The 12,120-nt window shown below is 43.4% G+C and overlaps 1 protein-coding gene across 8 annotated transcripts in view; it reads left to right on the top strand.

Moving 5' to 3' along the window:
* The window catches only part of PI4K2A (phosphatidylinositol 4-kinase type 2 alpha), a 26,145-nt gene extending 14,025 nt beyond the window's left edge, over positions 1–12,120 (top strand). For 3 of the 8 annotated variants that reach the window (XM_081549765.1, XM_081549738.1, XM_081549751.1), the window contains 5 exons: positions 2,653–2,714; positions 4,689–4,788; positions 5,548–5,681; positions 6,178–6,237; positions 9,689–12,120. In XM_081549765.1, coding sequence (XP_081405891.1) covers positions 2,653–2,714; positions 4,689–4,788; positions 5,548–5,681; positions 6,178–6,237; positions 9,689–9,850 — 518 coding nt within the window. In that variant the 3' untranslated portion in view covers positions 9,851–12,120. Of the gene's footprint in view, positions 1–2,652; positions 2,721–4,688; positions 4,789–5,547; positions 5,682–6,177; positions 6,238–9,688 lie in introns of all 8 variants that reach the window. The other 5 variants (XR_014071195.1, XR_014071196.1, XM_081549716.1 and 2 more) reach the window with 3 other exon arrangements.

Below are 12,120 nucleotides of genomic sequence, written 5' to 3'. Positions count from 1 at the left end.
CACTCATCCATTCATCTGTAGACAGACACTTGGGTTGCTTCCACGTTTTAGCTGTTGTGAATAATTCTGCTGTGAACATGGATGTACAAATATCTTTGAAACCCTGCTTTCAGTTCTTTTGAGTGTGTACCCAGAAGTAGAATTGCTATATCATATGGTAATTCTATGTTTAGAATTTTTTGAGGAACCACTATACTGTTTTCCATAGTATGGAAAACATTTTACAGCTGCATCATTTTACATTCCCAAGAGCGGTGCACGAGAGTTCCTGTTTTTCCACATTTTCACCATCATTTGTTATTTTCTGAGTCTATATATAAATATATATACATTATATAGTAGCCATCCTAATACTAATAGGTATGAGGTAGTATCTCATCGGAGAAGGCAATGGCAACCCACTCCAGTACTCTTACCTGGAAAATCCCATGGACGGAGGAGCCTGGTGGGCTGCAGTCCATGGGGTCGCAAAGAGTCAGTCACGACTGAGTGACTTCACTTTCACTTTTCACTTTGATGCATTGGAGAAGGAAGTGGCAACCCACTCCAGTGTTCTTGCCTGGAGAATCCCAGGGATGGCGGAGCCTGGTGGGCTGCCGTCTATGGGGTCGCACAGAGTTGGACACGACTTAGCAGCAGCAGCAGCAGTATCTCATTGTAGTTTTGATTTGCATTTCCCTAATGACTAGTGATGTTGAACATCTTTTCATGTGCTTTTTCCATGCGTGCTAAGTTGCTCCAGTTGTATGGACTGTAGCTTGCTAATGGTCTTCCCATCCTTGTCAAACTTTGTTTGGTTATATATGCAAAGGTTTATTTCTGAACTCTGTAATCTAGTCCATTGGTCTGTCTCTGTGTCAGTACTACACTGTTTGATTACTATAGTTTTGTAGTAAGTTTTGTGATAAGTTTGTAAGTTTTGGAGGAAATGTGATTCCTCCAGCTTTACTCTTTTTCTGGATTGTTTTGGCTCTTTAGCGGTCCCTTGAGATTTCATATGAATTTTAGGATAAGTTTTGTGTTTCTGCAAAAAACATCATTGGGATTTTTATACAACTGCATTTAATCTCTAGATTAGTTCACCTTCAGTAGTATTGCTGTCTTAACAGTATTAAATCTTCCAATCTGTGAACATGGGGTGTCTTTCCATTTATTTATGTCTCTTTAATTTCTTTTAGCAATATTGTATAGTGTTCATTATACAAGTCTTTTACCTCCTTAGTAAACTAATTCCTAAGTGTTTTATTCTTTTTGATGATATTATAAATGAGTTTGTTTCTTAATTTCCATTTTGAATTGCTCATTGTTATTGAATAGAAATGCAGCTGATTTCTGTGGTTGACTTGGTATCCTGAACCTGACTTTTGCTCAGTCTATTTATTAGATCTAACAGTTTTTTGTAGAATCTTTAGGGTTTTCTGCATAAGAACATATCATCTATAGAGATAATTTTACCTTTTCATTTCCAATGCAGATGCCTTTTATTTCTTTTCTTGCATAATTGCTCTATTCTTTCAGTACTATGTTGAATAGAAGTGGTAATATTGGGCATTTTTTCTTTGCTCTAGATCTTAGAGGAAGAACTTTTAGTCTTTTGCTGTTGAATATGATGTTTGTTCTGGGTTTTTCACATATGACTTTTATTATTTTGAGGTACTAGTCTGGTGGTGACAAATTTTCTGTTTTGTTTGTCCAAAATTGTCTTTATTTCAGCTTCATTTTTGAAGGATAGTTTTACTATACATAGAATTTGAGATTGGCAATTATTTTCTTTCAGCAGTATTTAAAAATCATTTCATTAATCTTCTTGCTCCCATGGCTTCTGTGGAGAAGGAAGTTGTCCATATGGTAACTATTTTTCATTTCCTGAATTTCTATTTAATTCTTTTTTATAGATTGCTGTTTTCTGCTGATACTCTTATTTCTTAAATGTATTAAGGATTTTATCTTGAACATTTCAGAGCCTATATCTTTATTTGGGGCCCCTATAGATTTATTTGAATTTTCTGTTGTTTTCTTTGTTTTCGTGTCATCTTGACTCTTTATATACCTTGTTATTTTTAAGTGTCAGATATTGTACATCAAAAACTGTAGAATTATTTGGAGGTCAAGGATGTTGGTATCAGTCCTGTCTGGAAGAAGATGTTTGCTTCTGGCAAGCTGCTAGGGTCATCATAAACCTAGGATCACATTAATTTTAGGTATTGAGAAGAAATTCTGCTTACTTCCAAGGTGTAGCCCTTTAGGTTTCAACCCAGAGCATGGATGATCTACCAGGATTTCCTCCTCCTTGTCAGTCACCAGGCCGCAGTTTTGTCTCCCTAGCTCCCTGGGGCTGTTAGCACACTGTTCTACCTCTCAGCCTCGTAACCACCTCTTCCCAAATCAGCAGCAGGTGCTGTAAGAAAAAAGAAGCCACAAAGGGTGGACTCCCCTCTCTGGAGTCTTTTTCTCCCAGATCATGATAGTCTAATTCTTAAGAGTCTTATAAAATCTCCGGTGCCTTCAAGAAATTTTAAAACAGTTTGTCCATTTTTTATAGTTGTTCTTAATAGTCTGATTGGTTTCCACGTGTCAGAATGTCTAATTCACCACTACTGAATGTGCAAATCACCCCAGTTTTGTTTATTAACTTCATATTTCTGTTCACAGATCGAGGCAATGACAACTGGCTGATCAAATACGATTGTCCAATGGATAGTTCTAACTCTCGGGTAAGCGTAAGGAGTTAATCTGTATCTTGTTTGAAGGAGAGGATGAGGTGGGGTATATGCATAATATGGAAGCACATAATAGTGTGATATTTAGGTCACATAAGTTCAGAGGAATCAGGATAGCACACGTCTTTAAAATTGAGGTTAATATTTGGTAGTCGTTGTTCAGTTGCTAAGTCATATCTGACTCTTTGTGACCCTGTGGACTGTAGCCAACCAGGCTTCCTTGCCCTTCACTATCTCCTGGAGTTTGCTCAAACTCATGTCCATTGAGTCCATGATGCCATCCAACCATCTCATCCTCTGTCACCTCAATTTGTTTTTCTAAGGAATATCCTGCTAATTGATGTTAATAGAGATAGAATGAAGAAAAGTTCAAATAAATTTGGAATCTGTTGCATACTTTGTGCCTTCTTTGAAGATTCACATTGTATGGGAGCGTAGTAAAGGTCTGAGAAATAATGCATTAGTGCACCTGTGTGATTTCATTTGGCCTGGTGATTTCTAAACTTTTGACCATGAAATACTTTTCTCAAAAGACTACAATTCCACAGAATATCAGTTCAGAAAAAGCTGCTTCCTACAACTTTCTTTACCCTCTCATTGCTTTTCTATTCCACCACACTTCCACTGTGCATTTTAAAAAATTAGCAGGAAGGCTACCTGGAGAAGGAGAGTAAGATTGACTTTTATTCTTTTTAGTGTTTTTTTCCCCCTTCCACCTTTATTGAGATATAATTGATATATAATACTGTGCAAGTTTAAGGTGTACATTGTGATGATTTGATGCACGTATATACTGCAAAATGCTTCCCGCAGTAAGGTTAGTGGTTCTCAAATTCTGTACATCAGAATCATCAACAAGCTTATTAAAAACAGTATAGATTCTACAGGCCTTTCCTCCATTAGATCTCAGGTAACACTGAGCATCTCACACTTTTAGTAAGGTATCCCAGAGGATTCTGGTACAGGTATCCTGGGCCCACCTGCCCTGTTCTGTGGTGGCACCAATTAACCTGAGCACAGAGCCAAGTACACAGCCATGGGCGGGTCTAACACGCACTGTCCCAGGCAGCCTCTTCCCCTCTCTCTGCACTCAGCCCTCGTCCTTGTCCTCTTAAGGCCTCAGGGAAGCAGAGGAACGGATTCTGGTGTGCAAGCGCAACCAGCTGTTGTCATCCATCGTTCTAGTATCTTGCTGGAAAAATGTCTCCACCAGTGACGTGGCCACTGAATCAAGGTCCACATAAAAGGAACTTGACTGACTTATAACTGATTTTTCTTCCTTTTTTTTAATGGGTTTCCTGGGTAGCTCAGCTGGTAAAGAATCCAGCTGCAAAAAAAAAAAAAAGAATCCAGCTGCAATGCAGGAGACCCCACTTCAATTCCTGGGTTGGGAAGTTCCCCTGGAGAAGGGATGGTCTACCCACTCCAGTATTTTTGGTTTTCCTTGGTGGCTCAGACAGTAAAGAATCCACCTGCAATGTGGAAGACCTGGGTTCAGTCCCTGGGTTGGGCAGATTCCCTGGAGAAGGGCATGACAACCCACTCCAGTATTCTTGCCTAGAGGATCCCATGGACAGAGGAGCCTGGCGGACTATAGTCCATAGGGTCGCAAAGAGTCAGATACAACTTTTTGTCCTTTTTTATACTCTTAGGGTTCTCACTGCCTTTCCCTGTGAGGAATGGCTTATAGTTCTCTTTTGTTATTGTCATTTCCTGTGTTACCAAGGACTGTGACAACTTTTGAGGAAGTGTGCCTTTTCTAAGAAGAGAAAGGGACTCTGAGAACCTTGAATTAGCCAAATCAAAGTGCCATAAATATATTAAGTCCAGGTAACAATTTGGAAACCATTTCAGAGATTGTGTAAGGACTGGTGCCTGAGCAGGTTGAGATGGGAGCCTTTGCTGCTACTTTAGAGTGCTGGAGAAAGGTGGGACTCCCTAAATATTTAGTCTTCCCTTGCTCTTCAGGACACAGACTGGGTGGTGGTGAAGGAGCCTGTTATCAAGGTGGCCGCCATAGATAATGGGCTGGCTTTCCCTTTGAAGCATCCTGACTCCTGGAGGGCATGTAAGTCTCAAGACCACTGTGGTCTGGCTCTTTTCTTGCTCTTTCTCAGTGTTCTTATCTGTGCAATGAAGAGAATAATACCTCTATCACAGGATTGTTCTAAGGACTAATGCAATAATGCAGCTCAGCACCTGAGCACAATGGCTGGCACATGGCAACTACTCCACAGTGTAAGCTGTTAGTATCCTTTTTCCCATACATTATTCCCATCAGAAGCACAGAGCTGAGTTTTCACATCTCTACGTTGCATTTTTCTTAGTCTTTCTGAAGAATGTCTTATCGTAATTTATTCTATTTGTGTTTCTAAATATAAGCTGCTGTTCCTGTTCTGTCTTCCTTGTTGACATCCTGGAAACCAACCCCTGGCCCCATTATAACTGAGAAACCTTTAAAAAGAGAGAGATACAAGTAGAGGGTTACTAGTCCCTTTGCAGTACTTGTCTGTCTTCTGAGAAGGAGCGTCTCAATGTTTCAGTGGCAGGTATTGATAATTGCTTCTAGATAGGCTTGCATCTTGAAAAGTCGTATAATGTCTGGGAAAGAGCACAGGTTCAGGGATTAGACAGACCTGGGTTTGAATCCTGATTTCTCCAGTTAACTGTTTAACCTTCAGGATTAGCAACCCCTGTAACTTTAATTTTCTCTTGTGTTGCAAATAAGAGGGATATCCAACTTTACCTGTGCTCTGATAGGTGGAGGACATAGATGGACAGGCACTTTTTCAACACCAGCTTTGCTTTTGACTTTTCCTCTTTTCAGATCCTTTTTACTGGGCCTGGTTGCCCCAGGCAAAAGTCCAGTTCTCTCAGGAGATTAAAGATCTGATTCTTCCAAAGATATCAGACCCTAACTTCGTCAAGGACTTGGAGGAGGATCTGTATGAACTCTTCAAGGTTAGCCCTGGAAACCTTAGCCTTAAAACCATATAGAAGAAAGAATTCCAGCAGTTTTCCTAATTGGTCCTGATACAAGCCAAGATAGAATGGAAACACCCTTTGGCTTGTGTTAGCCAGTGGAGAGCAATGTTTCCTCCCTGTGGACAGCAAGACCTAGTTTGGGTTGGTTTGAAAACAACTGGCAGCTGTGCTGAATCACACAGGTTTGTGTCCTGTGTGTCATGTGGCTGCAGTGTGTCTACTGTCATTCTCAGATGGAGCCCCAGAGCCTGAAGTTCTTTAGAGTTAATCATGAAACTGAGGACAAGATGGTTACTTGCTCTCTATTTTCCTGTCTGTGAAACAGGGAGTCATCGGGGTGGGGGTGAACATCACTAAGCCTCCTGAGCCTCCTGAGGGTTTTCTTTGTTAGAAAGTTTTTAGTTGGGGGAGGAAAATGGGTTCTTCTGAGACATTCATGTAGGTTGTATCTCCTTCTGCCCTTCTTTTGCAGAAAGATCCTGGTTTCGATAGGGGCCAGTTCCATAAGCAGATTGCTGTAATGCGAGGACAGGTAAGCCTGGGACATCCTCCTGGTGTCATCCCCGAGGTCTCTCTGAGAGGGTCATATGCTCATGTTGAGTGAGTGTGTAAAGGTCGTATCTTACGCTCGTTTTAGTCTGTGCCATCCATGCTTGTGACTCTGTCTTAACACCTGAGAGGAAAGGTAGCTGTCCCAGATCTTCCACCTCTTCCATGGTATCGGGCACTTGGTGAAGCACCTACTATGTGCTTGGTTCTGTGCCACTTGCTTGATAGTTCATTGGTGGATTTAGCTGGTGGTCTGGGTCCTCAAGTTGCTCAAGGCAGTTGTAAGCCCTGGTGGTTAAGAGCTAGGCTCTGGAGTCAGACTGCTGCTTCACCACTCCCCAGCACCGTGGCCTTGGGCAGGAGCTTCTGCTTCCTTTTTATAAAGTAGGACAGTTACCATACTTTGCAGAGTTGGTCAAAGAATCACATAAGATTATGTGTACCAAGTGTTTAGTAAAAACCATGCCTGGCACATGGTAAGCACTCAGATGCTGGTCATGGTTATAATTTTTGTTGTTATAGTTATAAGCCACATTATTTCTTCTTTCTCCCCTTCATCTTCAAAGAGAACCAAGGAAACCACCAAGGCATTGTTGATCTTCCATAGCAGAGCAAAGAACAACTTGAAAATTGCCTGAAAGCTCGAGGACACTGACATTCTGCTTATCACTTTGAAGTCTTAAAGACAGCTGGAATAGCCTAGCAGTTAGGGCACAAATTGGTCAGGGTATGTGATTTGAAGCCTGACTCTGCCATTTATTAGCTATGAGGTCTCAGTCAAGTTACTTAATCTCTCCTTTTAGTTTTTCCATCTGTAACATGGGATTAATAACAGCACCTATCTTATAAGGTTATTATGAGATCAATGGTTGAAAACAGTTGGAGCAGTGCTGGTATATTGAAGTACTCAATATGAGTTAGCTATTTTATTAGGGTTTTGTATACAGCTTCTCACATCTTTGAAGGACAGGAAGCTTTTCTCAGTGGTAATTATCCAGTTAACCTCTTTCTTCTATTTAGCAAAAGGCTTCTGGTGAGGGCAACTCTTGAGCTTACCGAACCCGTTTCCTCTAGAAATGGGACAGACAGAGGATTTAATAGCTGTAGTTATTAGAGCTGCCTGAATACCATAATACCATAAACGTGGTCTTCCTACGTTTCCCAAATAATGTAAAGGCCCAGTTAGGCTGGCAGAATTGTTAGAAATCTTAAAAGCCATGTGACGTACTCGGGTATTGTGAAACTCAGCATAAAGGAACAAACTTCTTCTTTTAGTTTGTGTAGATTTTACCTCTGTCCCTATTGTACTGTCTTCTTTAATCCCTTCCCAGTCTCTTGTGAACATCATAGCAACTTTCTTCTAATTATATTTAGTTAAGGCCATTATCTAGAGTGGCAAAAGGCAGAGGGGCGGGGGTTGAGAGAGAGCCATTTTAGCTTTCTTTCCATCATGTGCTCTTAATGTCCTTTGATAGCCTGTGGCATTTTACAACCTAGAGTGCCTACCTCTGAAACTGCCAGGTTCCATGAGTGTCCAGCTCCTCTTCCTAGCACATGGGTAAAAGGAGTGAACCACCTTCTATCTACCTGAGCGGCAATCATGGAGTGGACTCTACAGTGGCCTGGAGCTAAAGAGGAAGAAGGGGGAACCCTGGAGAGATGGATTCGGGTGATTGAGTTGTTACTCACCATAAAGGCTTCTAACCAGATGTTAGATAAAGAATGCAGGATCTGGGGGAAAGCTTGGTTAGATAACATCTTCAAAGACAGTATTTCTTTTTTGGTATTATGTACCTGCTATAAATTTTTCTTCAACTTTTAAATTAGGAACATTTCAAACCTCAGTAAAATTGAAAGAGGGGCGTCGTCTAGACTCACCAGTCGTTACATTTAATTAGCCATGTTTGCTTTATCTCATATCTCTAAATATTATCTATCTGAATATTATCTATACATCTGTATAATTTTATCTCTTCTATAATTTGTCTCTCTCTCTAGATAGATAGATTTTGTTCGTTTGCATTTGGCCAAATCTTTTGGAAGTAAGTTGTAGCCAGTTTGACATTTTATCCCAAAGACTTAAATGTGCTTGAAAGGTGGCTTCTAACCCAAAGACCCAGCCAGAGAGGTAGTAAAATCCTGTGTCATAAGCTGGATGGTCTCCTGCACGGTCCACTCTAATTCCATTTGAACCTCCTCTTAGTTCTCTGCCCTGATCTTGTACTCAAGGCTCTTTGAAGCAGTGTAGGGTGCTGACAAATACCAAAACAATGAAGTTAAAAAGGAACTCATTACTGGTAGGATCCACTTCTGACCTCTGTTCCAGGTGAACCTCTGCCTCTTTGAGGGTAGCATTTGTAGGCCAAGGATCGTTATGGCTCAAGGCCTGTGTGTCTGTGTGATTGGGGGCAGCCACCCAGCCACCCTTCTCGTGTGTCTCTGGCCTGGCTGTGAAAATCTTCAGCATCCAGTGGTTTAAAGGCTGTAGTAGGACCACTTCAGCTTTTGTTCCTACCAGAGAAGATATATGGTGGTGACTCTGATTGTGACAGGGGAAAGAAATGTGTTCCTTTGTTCACATGTCTGAAATATCTGTAAAATACAGACAAAAATTTGTGAGGAGCCAAACATACTGTGGTATCTTGGAACAGAAAAAGAACAGTACTGGAAAAGCTAGTGAAATCCGAATCAAGTCTGGAGTGTGGTTAATACTAATGTTCCAGTGTTGATTTACTAGTGTTAGTAAAGGTACCATGGTTATAGAAGATGATCAAATTAGGAGAACTTGGGTAAGAGGGCAATACACAGAAAATGGAAACCTCTCTACCTTTTTAAAAAATACAAACTGAAAACTATATAAATGCCTGAGAGTATTGTGATCAGTTTTCCATGCCAGCAGAATATGTTTTTTAATTGCTTGTTTCTAATCCCTTAAATTATTAACTGATCCCATACTCTTGGGCATTTATATAGTTTTCAGTTATAAACAATACTCTATGTTATTGATTGAAACTTAAGTGTTTTGTGCATGTCAATGATTGTTCCCTTAATCCTTAAAAATGAAGTTGCTGAGTCAGAGGACTTGTCCACTTTTAAGCCTTTATGGTCCACTTGCCTTTCTGAAAAACTGTTCCATGATCTGAACACTCCCAACTCTGAGTCGTTATCTTCTTCTGTATCTTTACTAGACAGGCGAAAAAGAGGAGGTATTTGTTTTCATCTGTATTTTTTAAAAAGGTAGAGAGGTTTCCATTTTCTGTGTATTGCCCTCTTATATTCTTATTTTAGTAAATAGCCTATTGGTACAGTTTTCCATTAGTGTATGGTTTATTTTTGTATTGATTTATAGGAGCACTCTGCTTACAGGTCTCCCTTCAGAGGCAGACTAGGATGCCTAGGCACTGCTCTCACTGATCTTATTTCCCCCTCTGCAGATCCTAAATCTGACCCAGGCCCTGAAAGACAACAAGTGTCCCCTGCACCTCGTCCAGATGCCACCTGTGATTGTTGAGACGGCCCGTTCCCACCAGCGATCTTCTAGCGAGTCCTACACACAGAGCTTTCAGAGTCGGAAGCCCTTCTTTTCCTGGTGGTAGCCCCAGAGGCAGACAAAGGCATATTGTCTGAGACTTGGGCTGGGAGGAAGCCTGGGGAGCGGGTTGCAAGAAAGCCAGAGAAGCCGGTGGAGATCAGTGCCCTTAGGAGCCCTCCCTCTCTGCTCAACACCCCCTCAGAGCTTTCCCAGGCCCAGGGAGAAGCATGAGCAGAGGGACAGTGTGTGCTGTGGACCCTCCTGAGTGCTGGGGATGGCTGGCACTCCATGCAAGCCGTCCGGATGCCGGGAAAGGAGCATCTCCTGGGGGCAGGCTGGAAAAGTCCCTTCCCTCCTGGACACCCTGCTCTGTTGCTATTCCTTGTTATATTCTGCATCAGAAAAAATACAAATACAAATCTCAGTACTAGTAGCAAAACCCAGGTAGAATCCCAGACCCTCTCATAGCAAAACCTCTGATCCAGACCTAAATGTGCATGGACCCAAACATCCAGGTGTCTCACAGTTCCTTACTGTGTGGACCAAGGCAGCTGGGTGACTCGCAGTGCCGGGACAGACAGAAGCCACACTTCCCTTTTGTGTCTTGCCAAGTCTTCTTTCTGTCTTCCTCCCACCAGTGCGATAGGTTGACTCCAGACATGATATTCACGGTGGGGGAACATCTGCTCTGGGACTCCCAGCAGTTTTACAGTGATTGTCTAGATCACCTCTGCTCCCTTCCCCGCTGGAGACCCAGCCCCTCTAGGGCAGGACTGTAGGTTGCTTATCACTCAGGCAAAGGCAGGAGGGAGGAAGTTACCTCCCCAGCATGGGAACATGATCCATACCACTAAGTATATGCTGGGAGCTGTGATGGTCTGTGGGTGGGCTTACCCCTGCCTTGCTCCCCTAGTCCTTGGCCCTGGCCAGAGATGACAGACTTTCCCAGTCTGCTGATTTGTTCCTGTTGTTTTTGATGGTTTTTCTCAACTCTTTCGACTTGACAGGTTCAGTTCTGGGTTCTGGAGTGGCTCTCGGTGAGGGTTCTAGGGTGAGTCTAGCTCATGAGAGGACAGGATATTAAATCTTTGGGTTTCTTTTTGTGGTACCACTGCTGCTGGGTGGAGGCAATGAGACTTGTATTCTGCCTCCTAACTATCAGCTTCCCTTTGCTCCCTGACTTCTTGTTCCAGGCCAATTTTTCTATGGCTTCTCGAGAAAGGTGGGGCCCTAAGGAGAGAGGCGTTCCCGCTGCCCCCAGTGCCTGCCCAGCCCAATGTGCATCTTCTTGCTTCCACGTCTCTCTCCCCTCGGCTCTCCCCCTTACCAGCTGTCCAAGCCCTTTCTACACCAAAGCAAAGAATGGCCTCAGTGGGGAGTACAGAGGGTGCCACCCATGGCTGTGGTGCAGCCCTGGACGGTTCAAGTTTCTGGCACCCTGCAATTGGTCAATCAGCCTTGGAAAGAAACTATCTTGAAGGTTTGAAAACCAACCAAAGAAAAGGAGTGGGGACTGTTGCCGTGTGCCCTCTGCTTGCCTAGCTCCCGCTATTGCAGGAATCGAAGTGGAGGTGTGCAGCCCTCTCGTCAGCTGGGCCAGGCTGGTCCCCTTCCAGTACAGCCCCCAGGAGCCAGCTTATCCTGGGCTTCCACCCCGCCGACAGAAGAGTCTCTGGAGCTGGGTGCACATGCCCTGTGGACAGAGGCACCGCTTCCCGCCGGCCCCAGCCCTGACAATCCCATTGAGCTGACGTGGACTCTGGCCTTGGGGACCATGTTTGTGAGAACTTGGGAGCAGCAGGGCTCCCAGAGGCCAGAGGGGACCAGGGTATGTTTAGCTCTCCACAGACATCTATTTCTAAGTGTTGTTGAATTGCCCCACCTGGGGTGGAGAGGGCCTGAGCGGTCTAAAGGGCTGGTTGCTTCCCCCACCAAGCAGATCTGCACGTTGCCCTCAGCCAGACCAGCTCTGGGATGCAAAGGAAATTGGGTCCAATGTAAGAAGGAGCTGGTCCCAGTCCTGGCAGGTCAAAGTGCGGGGCATCCTTTCCTGGCCCACATCTGTTCTCCTTGAAGCCTGTACTCAGGTTGCCTTGAATGTGGACTTTAGGAGAGCCTGGGCCCTGAGTGCCAGGGCAGGCTTTTGGGTGGCCCTCACGGAGCTGCCCGGCCCAGCCCTCTGCCAGCCATCGGCCCATCTCCCAGTGTCAGGGAGTGGAGGCTGGGCTGTGAGAGTGCTGCTGCCTCTGTATTGTTCTTCTAATGCACTGTAGAAATTGTACATGTGATGTATTTAAATCAATGCAAATGTATGAATAACAAGTCCAATTCCGA

The sequence above is a fragment of the Giraffa tippelskirchi genome, chromosome 2 (genome assembly GCF_054371585.1).
Source record: "Giraffa tippelskirchi isolate mGirTip1 chromosome 2, T2T-mGirTip1v1.2.pri, whole genome shotgun sequence".
NCBI classification, from domain to species: domain Eukaryota; kingdom Metazoa; phylum Chordata; class Mammalia; order Artiodactyla; family Giraffidae; genus Giraffa; species Giraffa tippelskirchi.
The sequence above is the reverse complement of the archived record's forward strand: the minus strand, read 5'-3'. Positions and strand labels throughout refer to the sequence as shown.